The following is a 12,953-nucleotide window of genomic DNA, read 5'->3' as shown; positions in this document are numbered from 1 at the left end:
CCATTGCTAGTCGAATAAGCGGTTTAATTTTTTTATTTTAAAATTGCGCGAGATCTAGGTAAATTGAATTTTGTCATTTTGACAAGGAATACTAGTCGAACTTGGTGCTCGATAGGTTCATTGTTAATTAATTTTTTATATATAAATGGAATTTATTAATATGAAACAAAATGTTTGTATGTGTATATTTAGATATACATATATGGATACGTATAATAGAAGCATTGATGGTAGTACAAATTTTCTTTCGCTTCAAAGGGATCAGCTAATTATCGATTCCCTTAACGCGCAATTATGACGACCTATTCCCAATACAAAACAGTAATTATTATACCTCGTTTCCTAATAATGATGTACCGGATATCGTTCTTGATTACCAAGGGTTAGGTGCGAGCATCAAGGGGTCAATAAACGAGTACTTTGATACCGTGCTAAACATTACCGGTATACGTAGACTGTGCGAATAATACTTTGAATTATAAAGTAATTTGCATGAAGCTTGTACACAAAACTTTGTCGGTCTCGTGTCCTGTTATAATTGTATTTAGACTACTTTGAAATGTGTGATAAAATATTATTGATAAATTAACATTTGACTGTTGACAATTATGTATAAAATAATTGTAAGAACCCGATGAGAATACTGCTTTAAGAAAATATTTTTAAACAATAATTTATTAAATTAAATAAAAGGGACTGTTTTTAAACTGTACGATAAAAGAATATAAATGAATGAAACAGTCGCGCCACCCAATCGGTAACATAGTACCATTTGTTTCGACATTTACGAAAACGCGATGTGCAATGGAATAACTGTAAATGAAGATAAAGAACTATTCTTAGCTCTTATAAATCACATGTATACAAAATGCTAATTTTAAATGTAGAAATAATTTTCGTGCTCCCTAAACTGGCTCGCACATTCCCACCATTTTGCTGCGCATTCAGTTCTACGCAACTGGTGTAGAAAGAGTACGAGATACGGTAGAGAAAAACAGGATGACACCCATCCGATTCTATTGTGGGTTGTGCACATGGATAGGAATCCTAACTTGGCTTACTTTGTCGTGTTCGCGGCCTAACTTTTTTCGCGCATTCATTCGATTAGTGCGCCATCTAAGACACGCATCGTGAAATTCTATTTGTAAAAGAGCTTCGTTTTCAAATTCAATGCGTCACGTTTGACTCGGGCTGTCGATGTAATTTTTCATTTACAATCAATTGTAAATAAAAAATAAAACTTTGGTCGTTCTGTAATTTATTCGAAATTAATAATTACTTGGAGCTAATGGCTGTGAAGTAGTATTTTCAAATTTTACGCCACATGCCCGCGTGCTTGATAGCGCGCCAATGGAATGGATGCGCTAAAAGAGTAAGACCGTAAACATGGTAGAGTGAGACAAGCTACATCGTACATGTAGTTGTCTTGATTTCATCACCAACCAATCTGAGCAAAGAAAATTTCTATATTAACCCTTGTTAACGGATCGAGTTGTGGCCTAAAGGTGTGTAGAAGTTGGACTCGTTACTGTACTATTGCATTAGTCATATAAAATTTTGTTACTCTAAGATAATGTTAATACAGATCCAGGAAAACGTTCCATGATTATATGTAGTAATAAATATAATAAAACATTTGTTTATAAATATCACATGGCATTGGGTAGTTTATTTAAATGAGTATGCCTAGTGTCGTCTGCCAAATAATCTTTTCGAATTTAAGCGTCATCACGCAAAGTATTAAATGTGAAATATATTATGAATTAAATTTATAACGTTAGAAAGTTTTAATTACTTCCAAAGAATCAACAATTAATGATAGTACGATAATAACATTTTTCAAACTATATTTTAAAGTTATTTAAAAGCATGATAAACAGGTTACTTGTATAATATTTCGTTTCGATAAAATTTCAAGTAGGATCTACGGTTATTAAAAATTGCTTAATGATCATGTTAAACTGCATTGTACTATGAAGAATATATTTCTTTTCATCGTTTTGGTAAGATCCACTTATTAAATTCTTATCATAAATTAATTTGTTTCTTCAGTTTAAGATAATGTTTTTCAGCAAATACCGTACGTGTTAGCGTTCAAAGAAAGACTGTTGCATTATATATCAGATGAAGTTACTGGAGGTTCTTACAAATATTATAGTCTAACCTATGATGGTTTCATCAAAATAATATTAACATCTGAGTAAGTAACGCCGCATAATTACAGTAGTATGTTGTAAGTAGTGGCGTTGTTTTTGTGTGAAGCGCATAAAAAAAACTTATCTATTTTAAATTTCATAGAACTGGGGATGCAGATATATATGCTTCCCAAATAACAACAAAACCAACTTATGAGCCTGATCAATATTGCCATCAGTCTGCTACTTGTGGAGAAGATATAATTCTTATACCTGATAAGTACTTATCGACATTAGTCTAAAAATATGGCAAAAGATATTAATAATAATTATCAACTTCTAGCTTTAAAAGACCAGTTAGTATAGGAATTTATGGACACCCATCCTATGAAATTAGTAAATATATTCTATTAGTATATGAAACGGAAAATACAGAAAATATTTTTTATAATAAAGATTCGGAAGATATTTATGAAGATGATAATGATAAGGTCTGCTTAATAGTTACATATTTTATAAGCATGATTTTCTGTATAATAAACATGATCGTATTGTTTTATTACAGGACCACGGCTTATCAATTTTAGCCCTCCTTACATGGCAACTTTTAGATATACTTCGTCAAATTCTGTTTTGTACATGGCAACATTTAGATATACTTCTTTAAACTGCATGGTGATGTGTATATAATTATAGTAGTCAAGAATTTAAAAGAATAAATATGTTGGAATACGAGAATCAAATGTTTTTGGAAATACTCCATGAAGATGGTCTTGTTGTTGCTGCAAAGTGCCTATTATTATTTCATTATTTTCCTTTAATTATAAAATATTCCTACAAGTACAACTTATTATTTATTTTAGGGGACTTGGTATAGAAACTGTATTTGTGAATGTATTGAGAGCTTATTTAGATCCAGGAAACTTGGTTATAGTTCTTGGAACTACGGTTCAAGATGAACAATACTTTATGGACAGATTAAAAAAATTTGAGATAAAACAATTACCCCGTGTTATAACCGCAGAATGTTCTTCAGACGAAAGGTTTCAGTCAATGGTTTTCCTTTTAAACAACAAATTTTTCTTTACACGTACCTCTAATTTTTCTTATCCTTATATTACAGATCTATAACATATCTAGAAGGAGGTGTTTTATTTATAACGGGTCGAATTTTTGTAGTGGATTTATTAAAAAATAGAGTTCCATTAAATTTAATCACTGGAATTCTTGTTTATAGAGCACATAACATTCTCCATTTGTATCAAGAGGCATTCTCTTTACGTTTATATCGACAAAATAATAAAGTATGTATTGAAAGAAAACGGAAGCAACACATATATATGCATTACAAAATAAGGTGTTATAACTATTTATTTTATTTTATATAGACAGGCTTCATCAAAGCTTTTACTTCTTCAGCATTGGCATTCACTGTTGGATATGCACAAGTAGAACGTATAATGAAGGCTTTATTTGTAAAAAAACTGTATTTATGGCCACGTTTTCACTCGCTTGTACATAGTAGTTTAGGACAGCATAAGGTAACTAAACTATGTAACCGTTGTATGATTAATAACCGTGTATTATAATTCGTAACAAGTAATTATAATTCATAGGCTGAGGTGATTGAATTACATGCAAAAATCACATCAAAAATGTTAAATCTACAAACTTGTTTACTTGATTTAATGAATTATGTAGTCAAAGAATTAAAAAAGCTCAATAAATATGTAAGTATTTTTGTTAATTTATTATATCATGTAATTACATTGAAATTCGATTATAATATATTTTTGCAGTTAGATTTAGATGAATTGAATACTGAAAATGCAATTGCAAAAAAGTTTCATAAGCAATTACAATCACAACTAGATCCTATTTGGCACCAACTTAGTCCAAAATCGAAACAATTGTTATCTGATCTAAAAATGTTAAGGGCTCTTCTCGCGTAAGTATTTATGTATAAAATGTTATTCAACAAATTAATTCATTAATGAAAAAATTCTCTATGAAACTGTACAGTTGTTTGACATATGAAGACTGTGTGTCATTTTACTCAATGTTAAACCGTTTACGCACTATGGAATATGCTGTAAAAAACAGTGGTTGGTTAATGTTAGATTGTGTGGACGTATTATTTAAAAACGCAAAAAATAGAGTTTATAATGAGAAAACAGGTGGTAAGTACTTAAAGATTTACATAAAACAGATTTGCGAACATGTTGAGTAATTCTATTTATTGTGCATAGAATTGAATCCAGAGCCGAATCCCAAGTGGGCTGCTTTAACTGAAATATTCTTAGAAATTCAACATCAAAATAAAAAAAGAAAAGACAGCGGAACTGTTGAAAAAATTCTTCTTTTGGTACACGATCGCAATATATGTCGTCAAATAAAAAATTACTTAACTATGGGTTCCAAGGAATATTTGTTGTACGAGGCAATGAAAAAACTTTCCCACAAAGAAATACAGACAACAAGGTAATAATTAATATAAAATAAAATTGATCAATTCCTACAATTAATTGTATTTGATTACTTTGTTACATACAGGGGAAAAAATACTGAAAAAGAATCAACATCAGAAGAGAACGCTGATAATGATACGGACGAAAACGAACAAGATAGTTATATGTTAACATTAAGTCAAAGACTTTCCGAAGAAAGCCAATCTGATTTAGCAGAAGGAACAGACAGACATGAAACTCTATTTGAAAAATGCTCACAAGTAACATCTTGCTACATAGTTTAATAAAAATTATAATTAAGGTATTTTACATTGTAATATAATCGTAATATAATATTTTAATAGATTGGAGAATTAGATTTAACCAACGTAACAGCGGATGCGCCTACCGTTTTAATACAATCTTTGAAAAGAAATGATGATCCAATGTCTTTGCAACGTGCTTTGGAAGAATATATGCCAACAAATATTATTATGTATGTAGCTGATATTTCTGCTGTGCGGCAAATTGAAGTATGCATAAAAGGAATATGAAGGTTTTTATGAATTTATAAATAAAATGTAATTACATGTATAAACTAGTATTATCTTGCAGGTTTACCACAATAATAATCCGTCGATAGATTTAAAAGTATATTTCTTAATCTATGGAGGCTCTACGGAAGAACAAGAATATCTCACATCGTTGCGTCGAGAAAAGGAAGCGTTTGAAAAATTAATCAATGCCAAAACCGTAATATTACTATATTTTATATTGAGCTGTTAATTTATTCACATTACTTATATTGTATTTTCATTCGATTTTAGACAATGGTCATTCCTGAAGACCAAGACGGTAAAACTGATGATTGTTTTAATCAAACAGTGCAAATAGATCCAAGCGTCGAAGAAAATACGCGTAAAGGTGGATTATCAAATCAATCCAATGTTACCAACACTGTCATAGTTGATATAAGGGAATTTAGAAGCGAACTTCCTGCAATACTTTATACAAGAGGCATGAAAGTTGAACCCATAACATTACTGGTATAACAAAACGCACTTTATTTTTAATTTAAATTATTTTTTAATCTAAGTTTGATGTAACATGTATTTCTTTATTTTCAATTTATAGGTTGGCGACTACATTTTGTCGCCAGAAATATGTGTGGAAAGGAAAAGTATTTCAGATTTAATTGGTTCACTAACTAGTGGTAGATTATACAACCAAGCTGTATCCATGACGAGACATTATGCTCAGCCAATGCTTTTGATAGAATTTAATCCAAACAAAGCATTCTGCTTTCAGGTAGATAGGTTTCCAGATTTTATAAATTAAAAAATATTTTCACTCTATTTAAAAAGTAACTTTTCTAATTACAGGGACACTATTATGCTAGCTCAGATGTACAAGACATGGCCATAACTACTAAGTTGCAACTGTTGACACTACATTTTCCACGATTAAAACTTATATGGTCACCTGGACCTCACGCAACAGCGCAATTGTTCGAAGAATTAAAGGTAGTAAAGCAAGCCTTATAGAACATAGTAAATACTCATTGTTTTTATTAATATCGCATAAAATATTGCAGCTAGGAAGGCCCCAGCCAGAGGCGACGAAAGCTGCTCAAGTCGGAATTGAAGATAATGATAAGATAGAAGCAGAAAAATTTAATTCTCACATTCACGATTTTATCGCCAAACTACCAGGTGTGACCACTAAAAATCTGTATTCAATTTTGAATAAAGGACAATCACTGGATCATCTTAACAAACTTACAAAAGTGCGTGTTCAAACAAACAACTGGTACATGATATTGGAGAAATCTTCTCATTTTTCTATACGTGTTTTTTCTTAACTTTGCAGGAAGAAATAACGGAGATGATAGGGAATAAAAATGAAGCACAAATGTTATACAGTGCGCTTCATGAAACATGTTCTGCAACCAACGAAAAATTGGCCACTACCGGTAAAAAGACCGTCTTCAGTAGAGGACGGGGAAAAAGACTATTTTCAAAAATCAAACAATGAGATGTGTATATACAATACACTGTTAAATCATATTTTACACGTGTTTGGAACTTGTTTGTGATCAATGTGCATTGTGTCAGAAATCATGTGATACAAAAAAGTATTATAATAAAATAAATAATAAGAAAAAATTTGCATCTACATCTTTTTGTAGAAAATAAGTATTATAAATGTATTCAAAGTACTAGAATAACCTTAGAATGAAATACGTAACAAAATTAAAACCATATACACATATTGATACAAAATATAATTTTATTTCAATTATTTTCTCATATTTTATTATTCTTGTATGTTACAAGATCTTATGAAACATAATATGGCATCATTTAAAATAGCTTGCAATAATGAAATACAATTTTGTGAGATCAGTAGATTCGATTCAATCTGCTTTGCTTCAATTATACTGCAAGTACAAAATTATGAAAATTAATGCACGTACAAAAAATATTCACGCCTTGGATATCTAATAATGGAAAATTACTCAACATACTCTACAATTTTTAAATCGTTACATTTCTCTGTTATTTCAGATTTTGTAACAGCTTTTGAAGCTATCTTATGTGCAACTTCCAATATTTGATGTATAGCTTCACGACTACCAATCGAGATATGTTTTAAGCAATACTATAAATAATATGTAATGTAATATTTTACGTGTTATGTTATCTTTCTTACAGGAATATGCATATTTAATTTTTATATTTAATTCACCTTATTATTGTCATAACAAAAGAGATAAGCTAAAATTATTTTAGAAATTTCAGAGACAAACATTAATTTTTCTTCTTCAGTTAATTGATTTGGATGAAACTGCAATAATAATTGTTGAAGCATCGCCTCAGTTACACTTCCGGTACTATCTTTTGGAATTAAATGAATTTCCTCAGGCACCCGCATATCCATACCTACCAGGAGTAATAGAATGAGGCTACAACAATGTTAATAAATATAAACTATGTATAATTCTTAAATACCTGGTTTATAATCAGATATGAGACAATAAAGACCATTTAAATAGCGTTCTGCCATTAAAACCGAAGCCGTATCGCGAACATCTATTTTATCCACTATATTGTCAAGCCATGATGTAATCGAATAAGAATCAAACCCGGTGTCACTATAGTTTACAGCTTCTCCTTCTGTACATATTGGTGGTTGATGTTTCTGAGAAATGAACAACACATATAATATATAAGTGATAATAATAATAGAAGTTATGGTATCAGTAACATTAGAACTGACATAAATTTAGAAGGTATAAAAATAAAATTTAAGTTAATAATAATCATCTCTACTGACAAGGAAAATTTTCGATTCTGTTTCCATCTTAGGTTCGTCTACAAAGATATATTCTCCGCAATCTGAAATTATTATTTCTTTAGAGGGATGTTCATAATATGTTGATATCTTTTCTAATGTTTCCAAAGTTTTAGCACCATCCACGAGTTGTCTTTTCGGGGCAAACATATTGTAATAATTATTTTCACAAATATATATTTCTAGAGTACTACTTTCTTTTGCTTACCCAAAAGCAACAAAATAATAATTCATCCATGGATTGGGTTTTAAGCATACAGAGAATTGAGGTCCATTACAATGTTTTCCATTATTTACCATAGATAAGACTCCGCGGCGATCATGTGGAATACAGTAAGACTCGTCAGGTATAGCAATAATATCGTCCACAAAATTCGTATCTTCTTTAGGTGATACAAGTCCTGATGAAAATAAAAACTTGCATAAAAATATAAAATAATTAGATTACTTTTGACAAATCATATTTGATTTTACCTCCACATTGTATCCAACCATTTTTTACTATGCGATGCACATACATATTTACGTAATAAGAATTTTTATAACATTTTGCTACTGCATCGTAACCGGTGCAAAGGTTTAAAAAATATTGGCAAGTCAATGGCAACAGTTCAGAATATAACTAAATGAATATTAAATTTAGTTAAGATATTTTCTAAAGTTATAATTCTATGGAAAATTGAAACAAACGTGAATTCTTACCATAAACATAAAAGAACCGACTGTACGGTTATTTATATTAAATGTAAAATAAACATATTTTCTCTAAAACGCATAACATTATTATACACGAATGATTTATTAATCTATATAATATTATAAACAATTTACCTTGGACTTTTCCATGAATAGCTTACATTGCTCCATAGCGATGTTTTCGTAATATTGTGAACTAATAGGTAAACTAAAAATATAAGATTCACTTATATAGCGTATAAATTCCTCGTCACTACCGAGAAATTTATCATTTATAAAAACTGCCACAGTTCGTGTCAATGACCATGTTTTATTCCCAATTTCCTAGAAGGTATAATTATAAGTAGTAAGTTATAATTAACAAAAATACAACACAAGAGTAATAATATACTTTTTTAAATATAAATAGTGTAAAAATTACCCTTTTTCTATTTTTAATATATTCGTGCCAGTCAACTTGAAACATTTCCACAATTTGCGGAGGTGCAAATTTAAAAGTCAAATGTTGATATAACTTTTCAGCGCAAATTCTAGCTTTTTGAAAAGCAACAGTATTTATAATACCTACTATTTTTAGTCTAATACGATTGCTTTCAATTAAATTCGTGTAGCAATAAGTTCTAATACCATTATGTATCATTGTGAGATAATTTATTGTTATTGTTGATTGAAGGATAATTTAATTCGTAAAAGAATGTATTTGCATAAAGTGAAATTAGGTAAAGATAAACTACAGTTGAATAGACTACATTCTCACTTATGTTTCATTATATTATAAAGCACACGCTCTAGTAATGGATTGTAATAACTTTAATAAATATTTATTAAATGTAAACATATTATTCTTATTAACAATTTTAATATTCACAAGATCCTCTTAAAAGATAAATCATTCTGTTACAATATTTTGTTACGTTATGAAAATGTATATTTTTTTAACTCTCTTTAAATTGTTTCTGCAGCATTTTCTGTTTCACTTTCTTCATCGCTGCTACCGCTTATATCCAAGTTATATAAGAAGGAATCATTTTCACATAGAGGAAAATAAAATCTAAAATTTTATATTGATTAATTATTAGCTGCTAGCATTTAATCAAAATTCGTTTATACTAAATACTAACTTTGGCTGATCCCATATTTTTTGCACGGGTATTTTATAATGGTTTTGTTGTTTCATATGCTCCAAGGGATTATCTACTTCTTCTTCACAGAAAACACAACGTCGCAATTGAATTTGACTTCTTACATAATTAACCACTTTCACCTATTTTAAAGTTAAAACTTATAAGCTGTACAAAAGTATTTCTTCATATAAAACAGGTTATCTTACTTTTTGATAGAATGATAAATCTTTAGCTGCTTCTTGGAAATTGAAATCATGATCACTTTTCATATGAGCAAGTATGAGATGGAAATGTTTATCAGTGTGTGTGCAGAACAAACAAGTAATTCCAATGCTTTCATCATTCCAATCAGACCATGTTCCTTCATCTTCGCTACTTTGATCCCCTATTGTATCATCCTCTTTTTTATTATATTGAACCTAACAAAAATGATATTAAAATAGTTTTCACAGAGTTTATACAATTATGGCAAGGGTGAATAGGCATTACTATATGGAAAAGAAAAAAAATAATCTAATAATAATACGATATACCTGTTTGTGTCTCCATGACTTTCCAGGCTCCAAATAATTATTTATATAAAATCTATCGTATTCCTTATTGTTAGGATTTATGCGTTTATGTAATTTTTTGCGCATATGTTCCTTTAACGCTGTACGATCGGTAAATATTTTTTCACAATATAGACACACCAAACTGAAACAGAATATATAGTATACATTAAAACAATATAAAATAGGTCAAACTACGTTTTTATCCTCTTACTTTTCAATAGTACTCTCAACCTTATCTATAAATTCATCAATGAATACTAGATTATCCGGTTTCCCAAAGTATAAATTATGTTTTTCTGCCAAATGTTTTATGTATGTGGTACGTAATCCTGAAAATTCCATTCGACAAAAAATACACCCACGTTTAAAGCTAGTATCAGTTCTTTCCTTGCTCTGTTCCGATAAAACCCATTCCTTCCATAAAAAAAAAAAACATACATTATAATATTCTGTAACAAACAATACGATTTATTTAAACTTAATATAAATTCCATACCAACTTAGCTCTGTGTATTTCATCTCTTAATGTTTTATCCTCTAAGATGCAGTCAGAAAGTAAAAAATATGTTTCATTTTTACTAGGTTGTCCATCAGGTGTGCAATCCATTAATATTGTCGTACAGTATGTCGTTATTGGATTTTCTTTAAATTTTATGCTCCAGTAATGTATATAACTGAGGTATTAAAAGCAATGTAAGTTTGAATTTATAAGATCTTGAATAAGTAAGTTTCATAATAATGGTTGAAACCTTTTTAAACTAGCAATGTTCCAAACATCTCCTATTACAAGCCTATGTTCTTTAAACAAATGTGTCAAAAGTTCCTTTTCATTATCGGGGAGAATAAACTTTGTATCGCATAATAGACATTTTGTATCGTAACGTTTATCATCTAATCCAACAAACGGAAATTTATATACGGTACGATTTTGTTTACCAGCAGTGTTTGAATATAATAAATTTTCTGCAATATAAATCGATACAAGTTGTTTAAGGAATATGTACATGCATCGTTCAAAAAAATCTAGAAAAATTTATACCTTTGAGATTCATAATTATTATACCGTGAACAGAATATGTAAATTCTATTTTTAATTTCAATACATATGTGTTTGTTTACTCTTCAAATTGTTTCCATTTCAGGAGGATCAATTATCAAAAATCCCGTGCAATAGAAATTTTCTTGCATTGATATTTTTCCCTGCTTTTCAACAAATTTATGTCAAAAAACTCAATATTATCCGACTGATTCCAGCGTCCTCTTCTCATCATAAACAGCTGTTGTTAGGTCGGTGCTTTGCAACAGTAGAGAAAAAATGAAATTACATAAGTCTACTATTTTAAGTCACAAATATCGGACTTTTTGTCGTAACTAGTAAGTAGTGCTAGTAGTTGAATAAGTTTCACGACATTTTTAATGCTTTCTAATTATAGTAATGCACACCTCCAGGCCATGGTTTGATCCATTAGCAAGGGTCGACATGGAAATGTTCTTTGCTCTGAACGGTTGACTAGTGCTGCCCTCATAGTCAATGATAAAGAGAGTAAATAGCGAGTGGGCAAGACAGCCCACGCATACGGAACGTGTCGCACGACCAACAACTAATGTAACTTGTCTCACTTTATCGTGCTTGCGGATTCATTTTTCTCGCACATCTGTACGCCTAGCGATCCATTTGAAATTCGCGGCGTAAATCCGACTTGTATTCTTTGCCTTAAATTTACTCTACTTTCTTGCAAGGTAAACAATTTCTCTTTATTTAACGAAATGTTATCTTCAATTTCAACATAAATTTACCTATTAGTAACAACGAATAAAACTTATCTTAATTTGTTTACTAATGGCTCATAGTACAAAGAATAATATCCCGATTAATATAAAAACGAGAGTCGGTACGTTTAAACAATTTTTAACCGCATAATTATTCAGTATGGAATAGTTCATCCAATCCAGGTAGACGTCCAATCGCGTGTACACGCCAGGTGATCCAGCCCGAGCACATCCTCTTCCCCATGATACTATACCCACTTGTATACCTTTGCAAAGTAATGGTCCACCGCTATCCCCCTGTAATAATGCCAGTTTTTAAAAACTGAAAATAATGTTACAATTACAGGGAATAACATAAATAAAAAAGTAACGTAAACGTTTAGAAAAATGCTTACATGGCAAGCATCTTTACCACCTTCTTTCACACCTGCGCAAATATGCACTGTTTCGTCTATTCCAGTTATTTGGCACTTTTCCGGAGGAATTAACGAAAGATTAACGTGACGAAGGTAGGTACCAGCTCCGACCTAAAAAAGACTCAAACGCAAAGTATAGTAAAAATTGTAATGCAATTGTAATTTCCTAATGTAGTGAATGTAATTATTATCGGTTCCGTACGTTCGATCCAGGAAAATTTGTTCCCCAACCAGCTACGGCGCACGGTTCTGTATATTCGTCAAATAATTTTGCATGGTGCGCTTCCGGAATGACGACGTATTTAACGTAGGTGTTAATGAGAAAAGGATTTTTAAGCTGCACAGGAAAGAAATGATGAAGAAGCTTCGTTCGAAGAAGCATGGTTTAAAGTCAATTAATAACACGGTCAATTACCTCTAACTCTCGATGACCGATGGTTCAAGAATTTCAATAAAA

General features: G+C 30.4%; 4 protein-coding genes across 6 annotated transcripts; 1 reads left to right on the top strand and 3 right to left on the bottom strand.

The window, feature by feature from the left end:
- The first annotated feature begins 1,506 nt into the window (after positions 1 to 1,506).
- On the top strand, positions 1,507 to 6,762 carry Mei-9 (DNA repair endonuclease XPF mei-9). Its single transcript, XM_078192955.1, has 20 exons — positions 1,507 to 2,003; positions 2,073 to 2,200; positions 2,299 to 2,415; positions 2,479 to 2,609; positions 2,822 to 2,924; positions 2,999 to 3,178; positions 3,259 to 3,439; positions 3,524 to 3,676; positions 3,752 to 3,865; positions 3,935 to 4,083; positions 4,158 to 4,315; positions 4,385 to 4,616; positions 4,689 to 4,863; positions 4,948 to 5,115; positions 5,198 to 5,335; positions 5,410 to 5,628; positions 5,717 to 5,890; positions 5,965 to 6,105; positions 6,177 to 6,368; positions 6,452 to 6,762. The coding sequence occupies exons 1-20, from the start codon at positions 1,974 to 1,976 to the stop codon at positions 6,614 to 6,616; spliced, it is 3,048 nt and encodes a 1,015-aa protein (XP_078049081.1). The 5' UTR covers positions 1,507 to 1,973; the 3' UTR covers positions 6,617 to 6,762.
- Positions 6,763 to 6,865: 103 nt separating this feature from the next.
- On the bottom strand, positions 6,866 to 9,265 carry LOC144476226 (putative inactive peptidyl-prolyl cis-trans isomerase-like 6). 2 transcript variants are annotated; one of them, XM_078192913.1, is made up of 9 exons: positions 9,054 to 9,265; positions 8,768 to 8,956; positions 8,639 to 8,701; positions 8,411 to 8,558; positions 8,234 to 8,337; positions 7,594 to 7,783; positions 7,331 to 7,524; positions 7,110 to 7,243; positions 6,866 to 7,022 (listed from the first exon to the last, which is right to left on the bottom strand). In XM_078192913.1, the coding sequence occupies exons 1-9, from the start codon at positions 9,096 to 9,098 to the stop codon at positions 6,899 to 6,901; spliced, it is 1,191 nt and encodes a 396-aa protein (XP_078049039.1). In that variant the 5' UTR covers positions 9,099 to 9,265; the 3' UTR covers positions 6,866 to 6,898. The 2 variants fall into 2 exon arrangements, with proteins under 2 accessions (XP_078049039.1, XP_078049049.1); XM_078192923.1 differs by having other exon boundaries at positions 6,921 to 7,243.
- A 162-nt stretch (positions 9,266 to 9,427) lies between these two features.
- Positions 9,428 to 11,827, bottom strand: LOC144476236 (zinc finger protein 277). 2 transcript variants are annotated; one of them, XM_078192944.1, is made up of 9 exons: positions 11,754 to 11,827; positions 11,350 to 11,604; positions 11,060 to 11,273; positions 10,807 to 10,984; positions 10,522 to 10,724; positions 10,290 to 10,452; positions 9,963 to 10,175; positions 9,754 to 9,896; positions 9,428 to 9,683 (listed from the first exon to the last, which is right to left on the bottom strand). In XM_078192944.1, the coding sequence occupies exons 2-9, from the start codon at positions 11,360 to 11,362 to the stop codon at positions 9,578 to 9,580; spliced, it is 1,233 nt and encodes a 410-aa protein (XP_078049070.1). In that variant the 5' UTR covers positions 11,363 to 11,604; positions 11,754 to 11,827; the 3' UTR covers positions 9,428 to 9,577. The 2 variants fall into 2 exon arrangements, with proteins under 2 accessions (XP_078049070.1, XP_078049061.1); XM_078192935.1 differs by having other exon boundaries at positions 11,350 to 11,802.
- A 306-nt stretch (positions 11,828 to 12,133) lies between these two features.
- On the bottom strand, positions 12,134 to 12,953 carry LOC144478017 (trypsin-3). The gene is made up of 3 exons (XM_078195742.1): positions 12,699 to 12,953; positions 12,476 to 12,607; positions 12,134 to 12,377 (listed from the first exon to the last, which is right to left on the bottom strand). Exons 1-3 carry the CDS (start codon positions 12,876 to 12,878, stop codon positions 12,156 to 12,158), a joined length of 534 nt encoding a protein of 177 aa, XP_078051868.1. The 5' UTR covers positions 12,879 to 12,953; the 3' UTR covers positions 12,134 to 12,155.

Source organism: Augochlora pura, chromosome 2 (assembly GCF_028453695.1).
Source record: "Augochlora pura isolate Apur16 chromosome 2, APUR_v2.2.1, whole genome shotgun sequence".
Lineage (NCBI taxonomy): Eukaryota > Metazoa > Arthropoda > Insecta > Hymenoptera > Halictidae > Augochlora > Augochlora pura.
This window is presented reverse-complemented; position numbering and strand designations above follow the sequence as displayed.